General features: G+C 40.8%; 1 protein-coding gene across 4 annotated transcripts in view; it reads right to left on the reverse strand.

Moving 5' to 3' along the window:
* Positions 1-26329, reverse strand: part of KIT (KIT proto-oncogene, receptor tyrosine kinase) — an 81591-nt gene that overhangs the window by 33895 nt on the left and 21367 nt on the right. For 2 of the 4 annotated variants that reach the window (XM_046657309.1, XM_046657307.1), the window contains exons 2-5: positions 11831-12100; positions 8964-9245; positions 7739-7875; positions 2928-3096 (exon numbers count right to left, since the gene is read on the reverse strand). In XM_046657309.1, the coding sequence (XP_046513265.1) occupies positions 2928-3096; positions 7739-7875; positions 8964-9245; positions 11831-12100 (858 nt within the window). Of the gene's footprint in view, positions 1-2927; positions 3100-7738; positions 7876-8963; positions 9246-11830; positions 12101-26329 lie in introns of all 4 variants that reach the window. The other 2 variants (XM_046657308.1, XM_046657306.1) reach the window with 1 other exon arrangement.

Raw genomic sequence — 26329 nt, forward strand, 5'->3', positions numbered from 1 at the left:
ATAAAGTGGAGGAAGATGGGCACGGATGTTAGCTCAGGGCCAATCTTCCTCAGCAAAAAAACAAGAAAAAAAAAGCAAGCATTTAGCAATATAGACTTTTTAAAATTATCTGTTCTTCAATTTAACCCTGTAATTTCCATTTGAGAACTCTTCTTAGTGGATGGCTACATGCAAAAAGAGGTGCTATTTACACTAGTTATAATAATTTTTAAAACAAGAAAACAGAAAACTGGTTAATTAATAAAGCAGCCCTTAGACATGGTTATATAATAATAATATAAGAGGTTGGAAAAGAATGTAGTAAAACAATTATCAATATTATTTTTATAGCCACCATTTATGAAATGCTTACTATGTGCCAAGAACTGTGCTAAGTACTTTAGCATACATTTCATTTAATAATTATGACAAATATTTAATCTTGTAACAATACTGAAAGAGAAAACTTATAACTCCTAATTTAATAACTCCTAAAAAACCCAAGTTTTGGAAAACCACATGGCTAGCTACCCAATGGCAGAGCCCGGATTTGAATACAGGTCTGCAGGAAGCCAAGGCTGGCCTCTTCTTAAGATAGCACATCCCAGAGTCACTGTATACTTTCAGTTAGAGAGAGAGGGAGAATAAAACTGTCTGTGTAATTAAAGTGCTGCTGCATACAAAAAGATAAACAATATCTTAAAAATGGTTACATTCCAGTTAGTGAAATTAGGGAAGAGTTTTTATTTTATTTTATTTATTTTTCAAAATTTAAAAACTAATTGTAGAATGTAAAATGATCATTCACTATCTTTGGCATTATTTGGTTAAATACACTGATGTCCCACAGGAGTTGTCATTATCGTATCTACTGCCCTTTCGTTTCCTTATAGATTCCGATTACAAATTAATTCCAACTATCCTTTGTACCAACGGAAAAAGGGTTTTTCAGGTGAGAACAAAAAATCATCCAAAGGAAAACTGCAGATAGAAAACTGCAGATAGAAACCACCACTCTGTTCTAATACCTGAGTCATAAATCATACCTTCCACCATTTTTAAGCTAATTTAGGTTAATTTTGAGGGAATAAATATTTCATCTGAATGCTGCATTAAATTTTCAGGTTCTCAAGGTCTTAAATCCAAAGAAAGCACACAATGCAAAGTATTCAAATATTACAAACAACAACATTCGCACTGATACTATTTCTCTTACAGTCATATACAAAACACTAGTCTGAAGTTCCTCATTTAATCCAGTGCAAACACTATGCCAGGCACTTTAATAAAATCTATTGCCTTTTCTCCTTTCACAGCCTCGGGAGTTAGAGGCTGTGTTTCTCAGAGGAGAACATGCAGGCAGAGTTAAAGTAGGGTGCATTCGAAAGTTAAGTGACAGAGCCCAACTGAAAACCAGATCAGGGCCAAGCCAAAGCCTTGTGCTCTCCACCACTCCACCTTGCATCCAAATCCCTCTCTCAACCCCTAAAGAAATTACTTTTCTCTTTGTCTCTTCCTGTTCCTCTCCCATCCCAACCCACTCCTGAAACAACACAAAACCAGATTCAGGTTTCACGGCCACAAGTCTTTCCAGTTATATAGTTATATTCTTGGAAATTGATGAATGGATTTTAAAAATCTGATTACACACAACAATATGCTGAAAACATCCTTCTAATTGCTTTCTGGAGCTGAAGCTGATATATCAACACACTCCCTAATCAACTTAGCAAATTAGCACTTATGGAGTTTAATATTTTAAAAGCATAGCTTTCTATTCAAATTAATAAATGGTTCACAATCACGTTCAGGGACAAAGTAGCACTCTTTCTGTGTGCTAACTCTATAATTGCAAGTAAAATGTCTTCTCCACATTCGGTCTGCTGAGCTACTTTCCATTAAAACATGGGCAGAAATGCCAAAATTATATGAGATTATGGTGGGATAAATCACAGATCTCTAACATTGCTACATAAATTATTGAAGAAATATGGGGGAAAGGAGAGAGAGGAAAACAAATATCACATCATTTTATTATTGCTCGTGCTGAAGAATTTCACCAGCCTCAAGACTTAGTCAAAGCCAAGCAAAAAGAATGAATATGGTTGCATTAAAAAGACAAGAAAACAGATTAAATTCAAACAATACTCAAAAGACAAGAAATGTGCAAATGAAGTAATTTAAAAATTAGTATTTTTTTCAGTAAATCAAAAACATCAAGTACTTCCCTAGACTTTTCTCTCATTAAGTAGATGATTGGAAAATATTTAGAGAGATTTCTAGAGTGGGGAAGAAAAGGCTAAAGCAATTGTGTACACCAGATATGATGGGGTTAGGGACACAGGCTACCATGTTCCAGTTTACACTCTGTAGGACCCATGACCCATTCCCCAGTGGCCTCCTGCCTGAAGGTCTATGCTATGGCCTAAGGTTGGAGAACAGGGCATGGTGAGGTGCGTGCTAGGGAGGAGAGGCTCAAATTCAGCCTTTCTTGCTACAAATGAATGAGAGCCTATGAGGGGTAAAACTCTAAACCAAAAGGCCGAGGGGCCTCACCCAAAGATTCAGAGAAATATCTTAGGCTCTAAGCCTTTGCTCTCCTCCAAAGACAAAGGCTACACCATTTCCAAATGCAAGTCATTCAGCAAGGACTGGAATTTTTGAAAAAGCTCAACTTAAATTTTGTTTGTTTGGTGGGGAGGGGAGGGTGCGTAAACAACGTCAGTTACAGCTTTCCACTTCCCTCTATTAAACCGGTAGAATTTCCTTTGTGCTCTAGTTGGAGGGGGTGACGATGTTTTCATTCATTCATTTCATTCATTCATTCATTCAGTGATACTAAAATTTCTAAAAATCTGTTCAACATTCCATTAACATGAAAAGGAAACTATCTAGTAATTTCTTCTTTCACTACTGCCAGTAATTCATACATTCTCAGAGATATTTACCTACTACTTCCAAGGTTGTTGTGACATTTGCTGATCCAAAAGTATTATTGGCGTAACACATGAACACTCCAGAATCGTTAACTCTTGCTGGGCTGATAGTCAGCCTTTCCTGACGTACAAAATTGAAGTCACCCTGATGTGAGCTACTACTCTTTACCTGTTCTTTAGTCTGCTGGTTTCAGAAGGGGAGAAAAAAAAAATCAAAGATTACCATAAAATTTATATTCAGGATCCTTCCTAGATAAAATAAAAATAGCAGCAATTAACTTCTCCACATTAGCATTCATTATACACTACTTAAGTAAGAATAATAAAGCATCATGACAAGTCTGTCATTGGAACACTTCATATTACATGATTATATTGAAAGATAGTCATTATTAATGATTAGAAAAAAACATGAAAATTCATTTCTTAATAACCACAGCATACATAATTCCAAATTCTCTGCAGTGCTAAATATTTTTTGTGTCAAGTTTTAAAAGTTACTATAAGAAATATTACAGAATATGCATAGTTATGATATCAATATTTCCCATTATATATTTTTCTATTCTATATCTTAGTGACTGAAAGAAAACACACTGCTAATAATAATAATAGATTCTATTTTACTAACATTTATATTATTTTCATGAAAAAAAATGGAATCACAATGTCTAAAACTAACTTAGAAACTCATCCCACTGTTCTCACCCAGCAGAATTCTGGCAACTATTAAGGGGAGTTCCCAAGTATATAAGACCCAGCCCCAAATTATTTAAGCATGAGCTGAAGAAAAAAGGTTGCAAATTCACTCTTATGATATCATCATCCCACTCTTATTATTTGTCTCCAGACAAGACATGGAGAGATTTCTTGTATGGAAAACATCATGGGAAAAAAACATAACATAAACTAGAGCCACTCCGAAAAGATTAAAGGGAGTAGCATATAGCTTTCTGCACCTTCCAAACTTTTTGTATTGTGAATACATTCCTATTACAATGGGAAAAAAAAAAAACAAAACTGAAAAAAGAAAGTAAACAGGAGCTGACATGGACACACAATGAGATCAAGGGTGATTTGTTGGCCAGGCTATGGTGAACCTACTGACATTAGACCATTCTGACAGCATTATAAATCAGAACTGTCCTCGGGAAAGCAACTTGGCGGTATGTTCATATCCCTGATCAACTCCAGCAAATTTAACTCAAGGAACTTCACTCAGTAAAAAACAAAAGCTCCTTCCCATGTATGGAGATTCCTCAAAAAATTAAGAATAGAACTATCATATGATCCAGCTATTCCACATCTGGGTATTTATCCAAAGAACACAAAAATACTAACGCTAAAAGATATTTGCACCCCTATGTTCATTACAGCATTATTCACAATAGCCAAGACTTAGAAACAACCTAAGTGCCCATCAATGGATGAATGGATAAAGATGTGGTGGACGTAAACAATGGGAATACTATTCAGCCATAAAAAAGATAAAATCTTGCTATTTGCAACAACATGGATGGACTTTCAAGGTTTTATGCTAAGCGAAATAAGCCATACAGAGAAAGTCAAATACCATATGATTTCACTCATATATGGAAGACAAACAGCAACAAACACATAGATACAGAGATTGGATTGGTGGTTACCAGAGAGGAAGGGGGAAGGGAGGAGGGCAAAAGGAGTAATAAGGCACAGGTGTACAGTGATGGATGATAACTAGACCTAGTCTTTGGATGGTGAACATGTAGTCTATACAGAAACTGAAATATAATGATGTACCCCTGAAATTTATATAATGTTACAAACGCATGTTACCTCAATAAAAAAAAAACAAATGCGCAAGAGAAAAAAACCTCCAAGTTATTTACTGCAGTGAAACCTCAGAGATCACCTAAATGTGCACTAGGTATCAAAATTATGAGTATGAGAAAATAAGAAAAATGTTTATATTAATTAAAAAGCATTAATTGAGGGTACCTTAAAACTGCAACAATGTGATAATACATGCGCAGAGAGAGAAGAAATATGAAAAAAAGATGCAGGCAATATAGCACTTATAAAGACTAACCACATGTGACTATTGAGCACTTGAAACATGGTAGTCCAAACTGAGCTGTGAATATAAAATATGTCCCAGATTTTGAAGTCTTAATATAAAAAAATTATGTAAAATATCCCATTAATAATTATGTTAATTATGACAAAATAATATCTTTATATACTGCATTAAAAAATATTAAAATCAATTTCACCTTTTTTACTCTGTCACGTGCCAGTAGAACATTTTAAATTACATAGGAGGCTCACACTGTATTTCTATTGCACAGCACTGCTATATACAATGGTGGGATTCTATCTTTTTTTCTCATGTGATTATATTTTTGGAATTTTTTTACTTTAAAATCAGCACACATAAAAGCCAATGCCAAAGTTGAATGTTTTGCAATAAAAAGAAGAGAAACCTGCTTTGTTAACTAAGTGTGAGACCTTGGGCAAGTCGAGGATACCACTAGTCTCAGCTTTTGTTTCTAAAAGGGGACAAGAACACAATGGCCTTTAAAGGCCCTTCTAGTCCGGAGCACTATATGGATTTGAAGATACTCCTTCCTAAGAGAGTCTTCTAGCAATTGGCAGAAATCTGTCATTTCACTGCATAAGATCAATGGTTAAGAAGATGTAATAACAAGTTGAAGTGACATTTTCCCTGGCCTCTCCCAGTCCATCATGTCACAGGCTTCCCCTCTACAAAGGTAGAATGACAATGGACAGTTAATATACCATATTCTAGAATCACAGTATCTTCTTTCTAGTTCTTGCAAGAGCCTAGGAGCCTACAATAGGGAGCTACACAGAAACAATGAACATGCCAGTGCTGGAAGGAAGAGCTTGGTCATAAAAGTGACGCAATATTGACACCCAAACTTGAAGATCATAATTTAGGATACTGTCAAAGATCATAATTAAAAGTGAGTAAAAGTACAAGGGTTTAGAAGCATTCAAAAGGTAACCAAGACTCAAAAATGTTGAATAAACGCCAAGACTCACGTTTTAAAATAAACAATTGCAAAAAATGCTAAAACAGTCATTTTACCCAAAATTTCATTGTGAGTTAAACTTATTCCTAAATGGTCAAAATCACATACTATGGATTTTTAAAATAATTTGATAGTGCTAACAGTGCTAAATATTCCAAATTAAGCCAAAAGATACCAATAAAAGATTCATGGATGAACCTTGGCATAGAGCCATGAGCCCCATCTGCAAGTCACACATTGCATATTGTTTGCACGTGATTTGGTTTTCCTTAACCCTTGGAGGTGCACACTGGGATTTCCCCAAAGAGCTCCCAACACTGAAACCTTATCTACCAGCGCCAGTGGATTAATTGGGAATGGCATGCAGGGCTCCTGGGAAAAACGGTTCAGAACAAAACTGCCTGGGGCAATTTAATTTCTCGTCTCAAAAAGGCTAATTTCCAAGTTATACAGAGGCTCAGATACACACACAGTCTAAATTGTTCTCTCATCTGAAATCAAGGATACAGAAAGCCAATTAATATGGGATTGTGTTCTGCAAGATTAGTCAAAAATCCATACATAAGCTATTATTTTTATTAAATTATATGTTATGAACACTCAAACTTGTTTCTCTGAGTCACTGGTTTGAAAGAACAAATCTTACGATACAATCCATTCTTCTAGTCAATGGGAGACTTTCTTTAGCAAGCTACCATCCATCACAGGTGTACAGGGAGACTATCATGCTTTGCATTATGCTAATCACTATGGTTACTTGTTTAGCAAAAAATTCTTTAAACAGGCATGAAATTGCCAATGTTGAATATAGAGCATGAGGAGGAAGAAGAGGAAGTGGAGGGGAAGAAAATAGCATGCTTTGTTTTTCCAGTGTAATGCATACATATGCACTGAAAAAAACCACCATGAGAGCTAATTACCTAGATGACCAAGATTATTCAAACAAAAATTACTGAAAATTCAGTCAATGGGAATTTTAAAGCAAAATATTAGGCATTTTAAAGACTTTGCTATTAATATGACTATGCAGAGAGAGAGAAAAAAACAACCTTCAAATATAACTGGCTAAAGTTTAATTTTAAGATACACCTCAACATGGTCTCTGACATAGCAGACATTCAACGTGCATTTGTTAAACAAATGAGAACCTAAACATGTCTAAATGTTTCGGATTAAAGACAACCATTTTATTAATAGGGACTAAAACAAATAGAAAACCATTAGCAACTTGATCTCAGGTAACCAGCCTCAAAGGAGGAAATTAGACCCAGACAAAAAGAAATCTGTCTCTCAAATGGATAGGCCACTTCGTGGGAGAGGAAAGAGCTTCCTGGTAAATCTCTGAGACCCATTTATCCTTTTTAAACATGGAAGGAAAAAAACTGGCAACTCTTCCCCATGTTTTAAGTAATCTGGCCTGAATAGTTTCGATAAGAAGTTTTAAAATCAACGTATTTATGCAGTTAACCATTAATTTTTTAAAAAATTTCCCTACTAAAGTCATTCAAAGAAACAGCATGAATAAGTCTGAAGTTCTCTTTGATTTTCTCACAATAAATTTATAAAATGACACTTATTTGTTACTAATAGCGAATGTACACAACTACATATGGCATCATGAAAGTGGAAAATACACATCTCAACACATTCCCAGCCAGTTCCACCTCACAGACACACCAGCTGAGCCATCCCCGAGATAATTAATAGACTCTTTTAAAGAAAAACCTTAAACTCTCCCACATAAAGAGAGTGATATATTGAGAAAAATGAAGGAAACTATTCACTCACCCGGCTGTTTTCCCTTATCCACATTGAGTCCACGGAACTAGACACATCTTTTATCAAGCACGTCACTGAAAATTCTTCCCCCTCCCTAAGAAGATAGCTTGCTTTGGAGACAGACACAACTGGCACAGCTCTGATGGCTAGAAAAGAAAAGAAATGTGGCCCTCAAAGAATTTATTCTATTATAGCATGACATTTTAACTTATGATTTTTCCTCAAATGTGCACAGCTTACTTTGCCGCCTTTTAAATAAAACATAAAGTATGGTACTAACTGATCTCTATTATGTGCATATCTGAAGATATCAGCAATTAAATCACGCATCCTTCAAGGAAATTCATTGAGTGAAAAAGGTCAGATTGTCTATTGTGAGGTTCTAATGCTCCTGGACAATGCTTTTTCAGTACAGGGAGAAGCCCTGGTGTACGGAAACTGATTTAATCTTTGCCTCACATAACCTTCATCGTTTCACGAGGATGTGACCTAAAACTAATTCTATTCTCTTAATCAAATAGGCATCTTTCCCACGTATTGTAAAAATACTATCTTGCTTGTTTCTGAAAATCCCAGGTTTTAAATAAACTTTCCTTAATCCCAACGAGCATTCTTTTTCAAATGCCTTAATAAAAACTATTCAATAGCTGCATGCCAACTGGTGTTGAATTAGATGATCTCTGAGATACAAATCTGGATATCATCTAGCTACCGAAATATTCTACATAATGCCACCATAACAACAAGGTCCATAGTCAGTTGGTGCTTTCCTCCTCAGATTGTGAACAGTTTTGAGAATGCATTAAAATTAAACAGCTGAGGAGAAAGTCAATTCATATTTCAACAGTAAATCAAGGAAAGAGTGATCTGTACGCTAGTCTTCAAACAGTGTAACTAAAGCTGCCCAGAAAGCTTCTCTTGCAAGGAACACTTAGTGCAATTATGAAACCTGGGGTGACCTGAAGTCAGGAGGTTAACGACTGTCCCCAGTACGGTCTAAATGCCAATCTGTGGTAGACACACCTAGCTGGAGGCAGTCACGGAATGGCCATGTGGGGCTGGGACTGTGAAATAAAGAATTCACATGCAGCTGACATTATTGTGACGCTGGGGGAATTGATGAACAGCCAGCTGCCTGATTGACTATACTCAGATGGACCAATGGGAAGAGAGAAGTCTTCTTTAGATCAACAGATGCTCCCACTCCCAGAATCAAGGAGGAACGGGCTCGTACCTGCCCTCACTTTCAGGGTGAACTTATTCGACAGCACTGACTTGCCATCCTTGTCTGCAGAGCAGCGCAAGCACAGTCGATGATACTCGCGCTTCACGTTTCTGATCGTGATGCCGGCCTTGGGATCAGCGACGAACGTCAAGTCCTTGGGAAGAGATTTCCCCTCGCACGCCATGAGGGAGTAATTGGTCACCTCTGGGTCTGTCAGAGGACAGCGGACCAGCGTATCACTGCCTTCTTTCCCATACAAGGAAGGATCAAAGAGGAAAAGCTTTGCAGGATCTATCAAAAATTAGCAGTTTGAATGGTTGATCACAGGCACTGAAAACATTTTTAAAAGATCTAAAATGTTGCCTTTCGTAACAACAAGCCCTAGTGACTCAAATGGCTGCTGACTCTTTTCTTTGCAAGCAAAAGTAGAAATTACCCAAATAACACTAACGAGTAAGAGTTAACATTAAACATTTTCCATGCACTCAGCTTGGACCATTACACACTTTATCTATCTCATTTAATCCTTAACACACCTGTATGTGATGGACACTATCATTATACCCATTTTATAGATGAAGAAACTGAAGTCTTAAAAAAGTGACTCTCCTGAAGTGCCATGGCCCAGATATGGCTGGGCGGAACTCTAACCCCCAGGTCTGACTGATATCACAATGTGAGCTCTTGAAACTCTGAGAATATCTTATTACCACCATTACTCTCTTCTACAACAGGGAATACCTCAAGGAGCATGGGCCAGAAGCAGCCAGTCTAAGATACCTAGCAGAGTCAAGAAATCCTCTAACCCCTCTGTGTGGGTCCTTTTCCCGAGCTCCCAGTCTCCAGGATCTTTAAGCTTCTGAATCGAATCTAGAAAACTATCAGCAGGCCACCCAGTACAAATAACACGTGGGCCTCACTCTATTCATATTCCTTGAAAGCTATGTATAAATGTAGCTTCTGGAAATCAGATAAATTCATATGCACAAGGGGAGCTTAGGGATCTCAGAAATGCCGTAGCAAATACTTTATTGCCCAAACCAGGACACTTGTGAGTGAGAGGGAGTACTATGAATAATTATGCAGGAGACCAGGTGTGGAGTCTCAGGCAGACGGAGGCCTCATATAAGCCAAGACAAACCCCATTCCATATAGTCAATGTGCTGCCATCTCTACTGTGTAAAGATAACACAGGTATACGATTGGGCCAACAGATTACATTTAAATGTTTTCTAATTGTCCTTTCCAACCGGAAATCAGGTGTTCCACAAAAATCAATTTGACATAATTGAAATACACTTATCATTTAATTTTGCCCAATTTTGAAAAAGAGCTTCCCAAAAGGAATTATGTACCTCCCAGCCTCACTAATTTATTCTGTGAATAAATCACCTCACGCTGGCTGAACTATGGTCTGAGGCCATAGTGGGTTATTTTTCCATCTACTCTTTCTCAGTTGCTCGAGTCTAGCTCCTACAACAATACCGTATTTCCCTTCATTGCTGTAACACAGATTACATAAGTACCCAAACATCTTAAATCAGCAATAATTAAGTATAACTCTAAGTTACTGAGGATGACGTCCCCTATAAAGAAAATTCATGAGCTCTGTGAGACTGATTTGGCTAACTCAGCGTTCCCCATTGATTCAGTTGTCTACCCATCCTATTAATAAGCAGAATGATACTTCATTACCAAGTGGAACTTACTGAGTACATTCTTGAATGTCACAGAACAGCACACAGGGTGGCTCAACAATTATAGAACCATATCCAGAGGCTAAGCTGGGGCTTATCTATGTATATTTATTTTCAGCTACCCACCAAGGAAAGGACACCAGATAAGCAAAGGAGAGGCAGAGTCAATTTCATGGCAACCTTCTTTATAGCGAACACATGAGTCAACTTTATTAACCCTTGAATTATTCTCCTCCTAGAATTTGGAGAATTCTGTCTCCCTAACAATAATTAGGTAAGGAAGACAGAGTTGGTAATCTTATCCAAATGTCACAGTTGCTCAGAGCTACAATTTGGGATAAATGTATTCATTATTCTTCCACAGTACCATGGATGAGGCCTCCTCCTCAGGCCCACTTATTCCAGTGACAGCCCCAGTCCAGGCACAAACTGAGGAGTAGAACTGGGCCTCTATTTCTCCTCCTATAACCTGGGGATGTCTCTGAAGCTTTAAGTACTTCAGTTTTTACATCAACAAAAAGATACTACCCCCCACCCAACTTCCCAGCAAACCTCCTCTTGACAAGGATATTAAAAGCCCAAATGCAGATGAATCACTGAATTCATCATAGGAAATGAAGTCTAGAAACACAACTGTCATATTTTCCCTTTGTTTCTAAGAGGTCACAATTTTTTAAATGAATCCACTGACGTCTATTAAGAACCTAGGAAGGACAGGCACTGCTTAGCTGACTGAGTTATTTTTCTGGAATTTACTCCCTAAAAGTGGGTCAGTTCTTTTGAAGTGTCGGTCTGTTTAGGCCTTTAGAGGCCTTTAGTTCCCTGAAGTGTTTTTACTAAGTGGGAGTATCTGGGATCTCAAGGCATTAAAATGCAGCTTTCCCAAAGGGCCTAATTTATTCTCAGGGTTTACTCAGAGCACCGGGACAAAGGGGCTCACCATATTGTAATCTCATTAAAGAAGAGTATCAGAGCCTTGCAGACCTTCAGCTGGAGTGGTACCCAAAGCCCCTATGTAGCAAAAGATGGGGGAAACTAACAAAGAAAAACTTGTTTTAGGCTTTCTAGACCCAGCCGGTGATATTTTATCTATAGGTCAGCCCTCTACATGTCATCCATAATTAAGAACAGGATATTAAGTTCTCTAAAGCATAACATCAAAGAAAGCCGAACATTTACCTCTAACAAACACATAAATGGAACTGCTTAGGCCGCCTTCATTGGTGCATGTGTAACTGCCCGTGTTTGTGGCCTCTGCTTTCTCCGTGACCCATTCTTTGTGTGTATTCTCACTCAACTGACCCCAGGTCTCAAAAGTCCATTTGACAAAGCCTGGATCAGCGCATAACAGCCTAATCTCGTCGCCAACACTGACGATTAACTCTGATTTTGCTGGATGGATGGATGGTGGAGACAGTTCCCCTGGACTCACAGATGGTTGAGAAGAGCCTGCCAAGAAAAATGAGAATCGTGTTGAGTATGATCTTTTTCCTTGGCGAAATAAAACATTTCTTCCAATATTGATTTCCATCTTCTGTGTACTCTACAATAAAAATAGGACAAAGCTGCCCTATTTATGGTTAGAAAGAGCTCTGTTTACAGTTTCTTAAGTTCATCCAGAAAATTATTTTCTGCAACCCTCCATTAATCCTGAGGGTCACACTTAGTATGCAAGCCAAGACTTGCCGGATGCCATGGCCTTCTCTGGGTTAAACATACAGTTGGGTCAACCTTCCATTCTGAACATGGGCCACCGCAGTGATACTGACATGCTGACACCCAGCTTAGAAAAAACAAAAACAAAATCTCACACTACAAAAAAAATTATTGGCCTGTCCCTCTTTTGGCAAAATGTACATGACCATGACATAGCTTGGCTTTTCTTAAAGCTTTGTGAATTCAGTTATTTCTAGGCAATTCTCCTTATATGGTGACGTCCATCCAAAGGAGAACTATTTATGAGTTTCAAACAATAAGGCAGAAAATTAAAAGCCAACTTTTAATGATCAGACCCTGAAATCTTTCACGGTATGTGTTGGGCTGCAGTCTGACCAACCTAAAGCCTAGATAGGCTTCCTGGAAAAGAAACTAGTTTAAAGATGCAAACTTTAGACTCTGAATATCAAGCTTGAACCTTAGAAAATTCACAACAGCCCATTCATTGATACATGCATCTATTGCCATATATGCAAACATCTGTTCATTAATTATGATCTGCAAAAGCATTGTGCTAGGTGCTGGGGAAAAGTCCATGTAAATGTGACATGTGGTCCTTACACACACTCCAGAGTTAGAGAACACACTGCTCAAGTATCAGAATATGGGAAACACAGCTACAAGATTTAGTATTTTAAACTGAAGAAAAAGTAAGGTGGGCTGGACCGTCACAATATCAGAAGAGGCAAAAGAGAAGACAGACATGTACCATAGATATATAGCATGTAGACCATGTAGAGACACCATAGGCTTGTCAGGAGCAAAAAGACAAACACAGTGAGATACCAGAGGCCAACTAGATTCAAGGAGATCAGTGAAAAACTCTGGTCCTTGGGCAGGTAGAAGCGATAAAAACCTATAGTAAAGATTTGATATTAAGAGGAAGATCTGATATACTGTCAGAGGAAGAACACATTAATGGTTATAGGTTAGTGCAATGAAAAAAACAAAAGGTTGACTCATGGATGACCCGGGTGAGGGAGGTGGGCTGGAGCGACAGGATAACAGGTCTCCCTGGGGGGCTTTCAATCACTAGTGCAAGACCGCGGGGAAAATGGCTCATGTGCATCATCGGATCTGTGCCCTCTCCACACACATACAAGGTTGGAGAGAAGAACAGACCTGAGTTCTGAAAGAAGAGTGAAAGCCATCTAAGCCAGATGGGAGGCAAAGGCAGCAAGAACAAGCCATACTAAGAAACTCTCCACAAGTTCAGGATGGCTGGGGTAGGGAGATGGAGACATGGTCAGACAGGGGCCGGGACAGGAGAAGCAAGAGACCTGTTCCCAGATGCTCTCTGGCTGGTAGATGGACTTCTCACTTGATGCCCTGAAATTTAGATGGCAGAGGCAGAGTGATAATGGGTGAAGTTAAAAGACGGGTTCAGATAATCAAGGGAAAGCGCTTGTGGAAAAAAGGAGGAACACACTGAGGACCAATCTTGAAGGGCTCTTCCGGCCAAGAGGGTGTAGGAAAGAGTCAAGGGAGATTTTAAAAACAAAAACAGCAGAAAGAAAGGGGAGAAGCCTAAGAGGGAAGGAAGGCAACACATTTGAAGGTTTCAAAAGAAGGTGGGTAGGTCTTAGGGCAGAGACTGAGCAAGCTCTAGGGAATGAGCAAAAGTCCCCAAATTTGGTTAGACAGAGACCACAGGAAATCCAAGAGTACAATTTCAGTTGAGTGGAAATTTCTGTTTGTTCCAAGGTTAAAGGATGCTCGTGTAGACCTCTCATTGGAGAGCTATGGCAGGAGAAGGCAGAAAAACAGATCTGTAGTCAAACAAGGTGAAAGTTAAAGAAAAGAGGAGACCTGCTGACATTTGAAGACAGAAGAAAGAGAGTCTGTGGAGAGGGACAGATCAAAGGTGCTCTAAAGAAGAGTTGAAATGGTCCCCTGCAAGTATGTAATGATGATCCATCGCAATTTGCAGCTTGTTATTCCAGACAAATATTTCATGCGGGTGCCTTTCAACCAGGGCATGGATCATAGCTCCACGATGTCACGCAAAGTACACCCTCAGATCAGAAGACGCCCGGCAGCCTTGATTGGCAGAAGATGACGACAAGGTCAATTATAATCATCAAATGTTATCAAGCAGCAACAACACGAGAGGTGCTCTTGAGCAGCATTATCTGTGGCCACTAGGCTCAGCACCTAAATGGGGCAGAGAGGGTACGGAAACGAAGGGGCTGGGATTATTTTCAAAGCCGTAGAGCATTAAATAATGAATATGGGCACCGCAATAAATGGAGGCACTATTATTTCAATTATTTATCCCTTTTAAAAACAGTAGTTCCAAGTGACTATGAGTGACATTGATAGCAAATTCAATCCAAAAATGCTTAAAGAATTTATATTGCAATATATTTCAATCAATTCCGTTTTCTCATGAGTGGATCTTAAAGGCATACGTAGATACTACAATCCAGCTGAATAAATATTGCTGACTTCCAGAGACCTACCATGCCAGTGTCGGCAAGGCCTAGCTGTGTAACCTAAGGCAAGTCATTCAACTTCTCTGTGTCCAAGTTTCCACATGTGAGAAATGATGATAAAAATGCCCTCATCTCATAGAGTTCTTATGGGATTCAAATGTGGTCAATACACGCAAGGAGCTTAACACAGAACTGGGCAGTTTTTAATAAAAGCTAGCTCTTACTGTAAAGGAGGAAAGCATCCTGGGTAAGAGCTTGGCTCTTGTGTTAAGCCTGCCTAGATTTGCATCCAGGTTCTGCCACTAACTGAGCATGTAATCCTTAGACAAGTTACTAATCAACTCTGCCTCAGTTTCGTCATCTGTAAAGTAGGGACAGTAACAGCACCAATTTCAAAGGCTGTTATGTAAAAGCATTCAGAACTGTGCGTGAGGGACCGGCCCGGTGGCTCAATGGTGAAGTGCAAACGTTCTGCTTCAGCGGCCCGGGGTTCGCTGGTTCAGATCCCGGGTGCGGCCATGGCACCACTTGGCAAGCCATGCTGTGACAGGCATCCCACATAGAAAGTAGAGGAAGATGGGCACAGACGTTAGCTCAGGGCCAGGCTTCCTCAGCAAAAAGAGAAGGATTGGCAGCAGTTACCTCAGGGCTAATCTTCCTCAAAAAGAAGAGAGAATTGTTCTTGGGCACACAGAAAACACAAAATAAATATTAGACACAGTTATTCTAAAAACAGAACCTCTTATCACCCCTCTAATCAGTCCTGACTTACTCACGTCCTATGGATGGGAATGGTTCCATCATTTCCCAAACGGGTTCCTGCCTGACTTCTCCCTCGTTGGCAGCACATCCCAGCAATCTTTCCTTCAGAGCCTCTGCCGCACATCCTTGTATGCCTTTCCACTCCTGCTGCCCCACCTCTCACAGAGCGACAACATCCTCTCCTAAAACATACCCACACCTCCAGCCTCCGCTCACTCTCCCCACCCGCCACTCAGCACACCTCACAACTTGGTTCCATCAGCCTAGAACACCACCTTTTCAACAACTCCACTCCCAGCTTCAAAAACCCCGACAGAGGCAGCAGCAGCAAACGCTGACATCATGTACAGCTTACAAAGCTCTTTCATGAGATTAATTTCTAGCTGTTTCCTCTGGACCCAGCCTGCCTCTCTAATAAGACAGACCCTTAGGCTGGCTGGCTAAGGATCCTGCAAACATTCTTCATTCCTCGCTATGCCTACCTTTCTGCCTGTGTCCCCAGGAGACACCAACTCCACCCATTCACCTCCTTGTCATGTGAAAAGCCTCGCCCTCAAGGATGCTGTTCCCTAACTGATCACCTGCCCTGACTAAATCCTCCCAACATGTCCAGTGCCATCTCCCCTTTGGCCTGGACTGATGCTCACTAGTGATCTCCGTCTAGATCTTCCCTCCTCTGCCAACTCCAAGGTCTCCAAGCCCTCGGAGTAAGGGTCACACATGTACTTTTTCCCTTAGTATAGTCATAAAACACAACCTTGAACCCCTGAGCATATAAAAGATGAAAGGAAAAACCGGCTGCTAAACACCCAGCCCCTGTAACAGTCCACTCACCTATCCCCAAAAGACAGGACAACTCTGCAGCTCCGCTAAGAAAAAGGAGTGGCCTAATTCATCCATTAAAACTATTACGGATACCTCCAAAAATGGGCCCTCCAAATTTGAGATCATTAGTTTACGCTTTACTCCTACTAGAGTTTTAAAATATAAATTTAAAAGAAAATAATTACCACGAGAAGCATTGAGGGTTTTACTTTCAAAATAAATTATTTATAGGTTCAACCCTCAAATTTACACTATAAAATGAAAATAGAGCTTATATTAGAGTGGGACTGTATTATTTATTCTCTTTTTTTTCCAAACTATTTTGAACGTTGTTATAATGTTTTCACAATAAAAAAGACTAGAGATTCATGCTAAAATATATAGACACACATACGTTTATTATATTTAAAATTCAATACCAATAAGGTATTCCAGCTTTGAAATTAGACATTTTGAAATGTGTCTGGTACACAGCAAATTCTCAACAAATGTTCACTGAATTGGGTTTTATCTATATCAGGACTGCTTGCATTAGAAAATGTACTTCCCTAATCATTTTTGGCTAAGGCTAATACTAAGAGTTGTTTTCTGTTCCCTGAACGCATGTTAATTAATGAGCCAAAAAAAAAACAAAACATGATAGTTGGCAAAACTCACCATTCTGGGGACCAACTACTATAGTGATAATGGCTCTGGGCTAGGAACTCCAGGAACTATTCAGCAAATATTTATCCCAGGTGTCTTGCTAAGTGCTGAAACTCGAAGACAGTCCTTGCTCTCTGATAGCATAAATAAGGGAGGAAAGGGGCACTTATGAACAGTTAACAATGCAAGATTCTAACAATAGATCAAGATAAATGCCAACATACCCTCTCTATAACCTTTCAATAGTATAAAATTCAACCATACCCAGAAGAATTGAAAGCAGGAACGCAAACAGATACTTGTATTTCCATGTTCATAGCAGCATTATTCACAATAGCCAACAGGTGGAAACAACTCAAGTGCCCATTGAAAGAGGAACGGATTAACAAAACATGGTATATACACACAACAGAATATTATTCAGCCATAAAAAGGAATGAAATTCTGACACATGCTACAACATGAGTGAACTTTGAAAATATTATGTTAAGTGAAATGAGCCAAACACAAAAGGACAAATATTCTATGATTCCACTCATATGAGGTACCTACAACAGGCAACTTCACAGAGACAGAACATAGAATAGATCTTACCAAAGGCTAGGGGGAGGGCAGTAAGGAGAGTTACTGTTTAATGGGTACAGAGTTTCTGTTTGGGATGATTTTTACAAGTTCTGGAAGTTGATAGTGGTGTTAGTTGCAAAACATTGTGAATATACCTAACAGCACTGAATTGGACACTTAAAATGATATATTTCATATTACATATATTTTACCACAACAAAAAACATTCTTCAAGGCCCAGGTGAAGCTTCAAACTTTCTCAGCTACTTTGGCTCTTGCTTATCTGACCCCTTTGACCTCCAGTCTTAGCCTCTGTGAGCCCCTCATCTTTGTTTTAAATCACATAATTTTAAAAAATTAATCGTTGTCATTATTTTTATTTGTTCCCCACAGTTGTACTCGAGGACGTGAACGGCATCTTCGTTCCCATCTCTCTACTACCTTCCACAAAGTAGGCATTCCTAGGAGAAGCTCTTTCAACCCGTCAGGCTGAATAACCTCGAAGTTTTAAACCACACTGCGCCCAGAGACTTTGAACACCAAGGCTATTAGGTCCTTCTCTCGTCCATCTTTGCTTTTCTACTCACACCATCTGAGTCATTTGGTTTTATTCTCAAACCTGTTTATGGAAAATTGGACTTGATACTGTATACATATTAGTGAAGTACACGTTATGAAAATTGATGAGATGAGCGTGTGTGTGTTGGGGGAGAAGTGTTGATTCTCTGATAATGAAGAAACACTTCATAAGGGTGGCTCCCCTAAAAAAAGACTACTGCTGCATGAATGCGGGTGAAACATTAGAAGATGAGGGGAGGGCCCCCAATTCACAATCACAGGGGGATTCTGCATTCGACTGTTTCCCAACCACTACATTTATGGAAACCGAAATTAGAAATGGCAGACCTTGCACTTCGGGTGTGGTGCATGGTGAGGACGGCAGCTCAAAACTCCCCTGAGAACTCCCATCAGTCAACCCAAACTCCAATCAACCAAAACTCAAAGAAAAGGTTTTGCTCCTACATCAAAAAGAGCGCAGCTGTCCATCTTTCTTTTCTTAAGTGAAAATAAAATATTAAAGGTATACTTGTATTTTTTGTGATCTATCAATGAAAAGAGTAATTAAAGAGTCCAGACTGGGCTTCTCCTGTAGAAGGTTCTCAATGACCTGTGTAACTGCTCCCCAGTCACCTTCACTAGCGGTTGGACCATGTCAATGGTTACTGCAGTCTAGAGTCTCCACGATCCTCCTAAGCTTTACACCCTTCACACATGTCAGAGCTGCAAAGACTGGATTTATAGCTGGGGTTAAAAAGTAAGGAAGTCACTTCAAAACCTTTTCTCCTTTTGGACACCAATATAAGGAACCAAGCAAAATAATGGCAGGGAAGAAAACCCACGTAGAAAGGCCTTTTCTAGTTTTGGGGAAATAGAGCAGGAAGCGCCACGACGAAGGCAAAGCTCCACTGTAGTTCAACTACTCATTGGTTCACGTACTGTTTAACCACAACTCGTAATACAAAAGCTAATGCTTTGTACATCCTACTCTTTCTGACATACTTTTATATTCCCATAGGAATAAACTGGATAAAAACCAAGATGGAAGGATCCTAGTAATTGCCCACAACACCCAGGAGGCTTTAAAAACAAGCAGATGATACTGGAAATAGCATAAAGCCGGGGGGAGGGGGAAGATGAGCTCAGTGAAAACCACACAAATCCTAAAAAATGCTCTTGCCCAGTGGCAGGAAGGCTGTAAATCCACTCTGGATCACCCACCCAAAATGAAGGAAGCCATGCCATGGAGGATCCCAGAACAGCCCGCATTAAGCTGTGATGCAGCCACGCCACCATAACCATTGAAAAGTCTTTTGTTTCAACACGCATCTATAGCATAATTATTCCTCTGGTTGTGAACTAGATGCTGACGGGGCGCTCAGCCTTGTGTAGGAGACAAATCCAATACAAATGAAATAACAACACTGAAAGGTGACGAACACATCCCAGGACTCAAAGGGAAATCGTCTGGGACATCATCCTTACAAAACAGTCCTTCTCTGATTTAGGGTGTGTGTTAACAAGTCTTCTTGAAGGTCGATTTCGCTCAGTGACAAATAATTTTAAACATCCTTTTATATTATATTACATATGGTAAAATAGGAAGTAAAATCAAATGCATTTTTCAGGGGAAAAAGCATGAGCTTTCAAAGAAACTGAACTACCTTACAACTACATCCTCCCATACACGCCACCCAATCCCTCCAGCCTTTAAAAGCACCTCCATAGACAATTTTAAGAACAGTCCTAAATGGATCACATGAACTCAGATTCACAATTCTAATATTTCCAAAGGATTTTCTGGGTAAGAGAAAGTTCAGACATATCTTTAACCTTGTAATATAGAGATTAAAATACCGCTCTGGATAGAACTCATTGTTAAAACCTACTCAGGTTTAGACATGAGGTAAATAACAAGTAATTGACAACATCTCCCATCTTTTTTAAGTCTTTCACTGCAATACGCCTATGTCCAGGGCCTGAAAAAAGAACTCCTTGGTATCACGCAAATTTATATTTAGCTTTTAAAAATGAAAGAAATTTTCCATCTGTATGCCAGGTCTTGGTACTACATTTGGTACAGGATACTTAGAGAGTATACAAAATCTGTTTCAATATTTGACACAATTGATAGTTTCAAGCAATAGCCACATACCATTATAAAATGATCAGCCATTTGAAAGTCGGCTTAAAAATCACAAAAATAACAAAGACTTCCCTGTAGCACAGTTTTTTAAAAGCAGCTCCTTAAGTATATTTCAATGTTGGTCTAAAGATTATGAACTGACAGACAGAAGGGAATCATCGAAGGACAGGAAATAGAAGATGGAGCGTTAGTCGTCAGTGGCAAAGAGGGATGGATCAGGAACAAAGCAAGCACTTCTGAAACCTGTCTTCATTGAAGAAGTGGTAATTGAGCTCCTACCATTTGGCCTGGGTGGGGCTGGGGACCAGGAATACAGAGCGGGGGCTCAAAGCGCCGTGGGGAAGATAGATTCACACAGGTTAATTACTGTCCAATGAAGCAAGCTCAGGCAAAAAGGGAGAGAATGGGAGTGGGCAAGAAGAGAGATCAGAAAAAGACTCCTAGAGCTCCAGTTGGACACTATGCATGACCTGGCCAAGCTGTGGGGTAAAAGAGGAGAAAGGTCTACTGGATGGGGGTACCCCAAGAGCAAATATCACAGAACTAGCAGGGCGCATGTGTAGGAGTCAAAATATCATTCAGAATCACTGCAGCATTGAGGTGAGGCCAGAGGGACTGAGGACAGGACCACCGTAGGGTCTCCTTTGTCATGGTAAGGGGGTAAGCCTACCCTGATGGGGAGCTATTCATGTGTGTTTTGGGGGGATGCCTCTGGGAGCAGCGAATGTTAGTACAGACAGAATAAGACTAGAGACAAGGACAGCTGTGAGACAGCTAGATCCAGACAATGGCTAATGAGAGCATAAGCCAGAGGTGGTGGGGCCAGAGAGGATAGACGGGTGTTTACTCGGTGAGTAAGAGGCCTTGGGATGGGCAGTGAAGAAGCGAGAGGAAGGAGAGAAGATATCTCTGTTTTTGGCTTAGGTCATGTGGAGATGGGATGTCAAGAGATTGGAAGAGGAAAAACAGATTTACAGGCATTTGGACTAGCAGGTGGCAGCTGGAAGGTCCTGGATACTGGCGAGTGTGGGGAAGGTCAGGCCCACAGACATACTTACCAGAACACAGAGGGTGGTTAGCGGACGGTAACTAGGGGTGTCCATGAAATCATCCAGGGAGGGAGTGGAGAGTACAAAGAATAGAAGGCAGAGAAGGAAATGACAAGACCCAAGGTGGCTCCAGTAGGGTAGAGATGGCAATGACTCGATTGGTAAAGGAGAGCCAGGAAATTCCAGACTAGATGGTGCAGAGGGCCTTCTAGTTGGATGTTAGGATCTCTGAGAACATAGCAGCAGGTGGGGGAGCAGAAATTGACAACTGACCGAGAACCAGTCCCAAAGTCTTCAGTATACAGGAGTGGTCACTGACAGCAGTGAGGAGGGACAGTCACGTAACTAACATCACTCATTCCTAACCCTGGCTGCACACTAGAATCACCAACATCTCAGCCCCATCCCATGCCAGTCACACCAGAATCTCCAACAGTGTTGCAGTCATGGATATGGGAGAAGAGCCTTGCGTGCTCGTTCTGCTGGGGAACAGCAATCTCAGGACAGCTTGGGGAGAGGAGAGATGAAAGAGGACGAGGGAGGACTCAGAGTCAGTGAACACAGGACACAGTGGCTAAGGATGGAATGGAAGACGTGGGTGCTCCCAGAGGGCTCAAAGGAGGAGTTGGATGGGTGCGCATCCAGAGAGGCAGGCAGCCAGGGAGAACAACGAAGAGGGAAGGAATGGGAGGCAGGAACACAGAGGAGTGACTAGCAGAGAAGGCTGCTAAGCAGACCTGCCAGAGGCTCGTGGGCTGCTGCTGCCTGACCTCAGGGGCTGATGAACATGGCCAGAAAGTACACGAGCCCATTTGGGGTTCGAAGGTACTAAAGGCAGGGGAAAAACACCTTATTTAAGACCCTCTTTCTTTACACCTACTCTTTTCAGGAAAATACATGAGACACAAAGCAGCCAGTGGTACCTCATGTGGGTCCCACATTCCCATGGGCATCCTGAGGAAGAGTGTCTAGCCAGGCTCCCTGGTGCTAGAAAGGGATGTCCCACCACAAACGGGGGTGGTGCCCTTCTCAGGCCATGCCATCTTCTACCCGCCCACCTTCCTGTGGGCCTTCAGCCTGGGTGGATTCACCTGCAGTTTAGGCCCTTCCTGCCTCTGCTACTGAGAGTGGTTTCCTCCTGGGGGCCAAGTCAACCCCGCCTTATCTTCTGCCTTAACCACATGGACAAACCCAGCGCTAATAAATCTCCTGTGTTGATGACACCTTTCCTGTAGCATTTGCATTTTCTGCTTTTCTGCTGTTATTGTGATCCCTGGGCAAATCACACAGACCTTGTTCTCTACTATAAAGCATTTCCCCACTCAAATCCCTCCACTGTGCCCAACTGGGAGCCTCACTGTAGTTGAACCCTCCACACTCCTTCCTTCCATCAGTTCCCAATTCACAAGCATGCCATCTGGTGGCAAGAGAAGATGCCCTCGGGCTGCTTTGGCTTTTAGGAAAGCACACCCAAGATCAAGGAGATGTGAAATGTTCTGCATGCGTCTAAGGAAACTTACTAAGAGGCCCAGCAGCAAAGAGTCAAGCTTCCAATAAATGTCATTTAAAGATATGACATCTGTCAAAGCTTTTCTCAGGTTGGAGGAGATGAGCAAAACTAGAGCTTGGTGTCTGCTAAGATATTTAATATTTGTATGTTTTAGATAAAATCTCTAACTGCATATTTTTGCTCTTAAGCAGGTAGTGAGAATGTGAAGACAAAACGCAAGAGTGGGGACATGTAGCAGTTCTTGATTCTAAATCTTGGGCAACTCACTCAGGTTCTCTAGGCCTCAGCTTCCTCTCCTGAAAAACTATAAAGAGGCCATCAAAAGCTCTACGATTCTAGGATCGGTAATCAAATACTTAGGCCATAAAAGGGTCAAGATAAAGAAATCCCCTTATAAAGATCCAGGGGTTGGACATAAAAGGTACTATTTGTGGCAAGAATGAATAGCAGTGGTTCTCTTATGATATAAATAACTGATCACCTACTTTGTTTCTAAACCAGTGTTTGAACACAGAATTAGAATAAGGGCCTAAACATGGAATTTGATCCCTGGCTCTTACATCTTATAAAGTGAACAGTAAGTGTGGAGATGCAGACATCATTCAACACTGAAAGAAGGGCCCTTCTCAGCTTACTATTTTGCAAAATTCCCTGTAGATATGTATACATCACTAGCAGCAAAGGCTTTCATAGGGCGACTCAATATATTTCCTACACACTCATCCTAAGAAAAATACAACCCAATGTTTGAGGAAGCAGGACTTCCCCTTTTGATCTCAGACAAAGATATGTGTGGAGAGGAAACCTTTCTCTGCCATTACAAAGTAGGTCTTTGGGGAGTCAGATAAGGTCTGGATCTGACAAGCACAATAGATTAGGATCCATCCTTACAGCAGAAAAGAGGAACTTTCTCATTTCCAGTGGGTTTTTCCCAACAGCCCAGTTCAGTTCCTGTTGTAAATATGTAGATTTCCATGTTTTGAGTTCTGGAAAACATTTACTGAAATCTGAACCAGATAAGAAGCAGTAAGGGTTCGAATCCAATAATCCCCAGAATAAGACCCTCACCATCTGCGAAGTTTGGGGGTGGGGGTGGGGGGAGCTCAACTTCTTTTAACATCAACTTCCTTAACATAAAGAATGACTGAAGAACAAACTCAAAAGGAACAGGGCAAAAGAGCGTGGCGAAGGTCAGCCACGCCAGTCAGGGGGCGGCTTTACCCCGAGAACTATCAAGCACCAAGGAAGAGCCCTGTGTGCACAGCTCACCAAGAGGACCCTCCTGGCTGCAGGCTCCAGAGACAGAGGGCTACAGTTGGATCCTTGCAAGATCTTGCAGGACATGTGTGGCATGAACATTGTCCTGGACACATGTGGTAGAGAGTAGACAAGTGTGGGTGCAGATCACTCCAATGCTAACTAGTCACCATACCATTTCCTCCCACCAGGAAACTGAGAATCCCTCAAAATGCCGACTCAGGCTCAGGAGGGGAAATGAGGTTGTGCTGGCGGCAAATGCGAACTTTAAGAAATAAAAATTTGTTTCGTCATAGGCTCTAGTTCTAATTCTATAGCATCTAATTCTAACGACATCAAATGAAGTACAAGTAAAGGACTGTCTGGTCAACATTTACACACACAAACAGAAATACATGACAACCGGGACATTAAAAAAGTTTTCTTATCGTGGTAAAATACACATAACATAAAATCTATCATTTAAACTTTTTTTTTTTTTCTCCAGGAAGATTAGCCCTGAGCTAACTGCTGTCAATCCTCCTCTTTTTGCTGAGGAAGACTGGCCCTGAGCTAACATCCGTGCCCATCTTCCTCTACTTTATATGTGGGATGCCTGCCACAGCATGGTGTGCCAAGTGGTGCCATGTCCGCACCCGGGATCCGAACCGGCCAACCCTGGGCTGCTGAGAAGTGGAACGTGCGCACTTAACCGCTGCACCGCTGGGCTGGCCCCTAAACCATTTTTAATTATACGATTGAGTGGCATTAAGTACATTCACAATGTTGGGCAGCCATCTCCAGAACTTTTTCATCATCCCAAAGAGAAATTCTGTACCCATTAAACAGTAAAACTTCCTATTCTATCTGCACCTCCTAGCCCCTGGAAACCACTTGTCTATTTTCCGTCTCTATGAATTGACTACTCCAGAGACCTCATATAAGTGGAGCCATACCATATTTGCCCCTTTCTATCTTGCTTATGTAACTCAGCGTAATGTCTCCAAGGTTCATCTGCATTGTAGCATGCGTCAGAATTCCTTTTTAAGCCTGAATAATATTCCATTGTATGTATATACACATTTTTGTTTATCCATTCATCCTGACATTTGGGTTGTTCTCCTGGGGCATTTTTTAAAACCTGCCTTCAAATGTGATCTACATTTCTGGAAGGCCTCTCTGATTTCCTAGCTCTGAAAAATGCTAGGAATTGGGGCCAGCCCCATGGCCGATTGATTAAGTTCACCTGCTCCAATTCGGTGGCCCAGGGTTTCCCTGGTTCGGATCCTGGGCGCGGCCATGGTACTGCTCATCAAGCCATGTTGAGGTGGTGTCCTACATAGCAGAGCCAGAACGACCTACAACTAGAATATACAACTACGTACCGGGGGGCTTTGTGGAGAAGAAGAAGAAAAAAAAAGAAGATTAGCAACAGATGTTAGCTCAGGTGCCAATCTTTAAAAAAAAAAGCTGGGAATTATACTTGGCTTAACTAGATACTCAAGCTAATTTTCACCATAATGGGTAAATCAATACATTTTATTAGTGGATATACTCTAAATCCTGCTTTTAGTGGACCTGTTAGATAAGGGAAATCGCACCTTCCCCTCCATCCCATACACAGAGCAGAACAGAATGTTTTTCCCTGTTTCCACTTTCAAAAATGTCGTTTTATAGCCACAGGGCTGGTTTACACCAAAGGAAGTAAAAACAAAAGTATTAATTTTTAAAAAAAAGGAATTTTATCTGAGGCAGTTGCGAGAGAAAAGGTTAGCAGCATTGATAAGTGTCTTGCAGACAGACCTGAATTAGCTGGGGCAAAACAGTTTAGCTGCAGCTCTGGATAACAAGCTGGGGTGAAGCCCATCTCCCCTCTGTTCACAGAATAGGTAGAAACACAGAGGGAACCCCCCCCCCCCGCCGCCGCCGCCCTTTATTCCTTTTTTTTTGCCTTGGTTACCTTGTCTTAGAAGAGGTTCTGTTTTTTAGGTGCTAGAGAGAGCGAATTTCCAAGAAGGCAGAGGATATGTTTTGGGGTCTGAGCTGAATTTAAAGGGTTTGGACTAAGGCTGAGGGCAGGTAAGAAGACAAGTGTCTCTCCTTGGAGCAAGGCTCCACCCTGGAGGAAAGGGGGCACAAAGACCACACTTGGGTGGAGGGCAGAAGAAACTCATTCTGGGTGGCCTCCAAGTCCTCATAAAACACAAGCCTCAGTCTCAGATGGGTCTTCAG

The sequence above is a fragment of the Equus quagga genome, chromosome 3 (assembly GCF_021613505.1).
Source record: "Equus quagga isolate Etosha38 chromosome 3, UCLA_HA_Equagga_1.0, whole genome shotgun sequence".
NCBI lineage: Eukaryota > Metazoa > Chordata > Mammalia > Perissodactyla > Equidae > Equus > Equus quagga.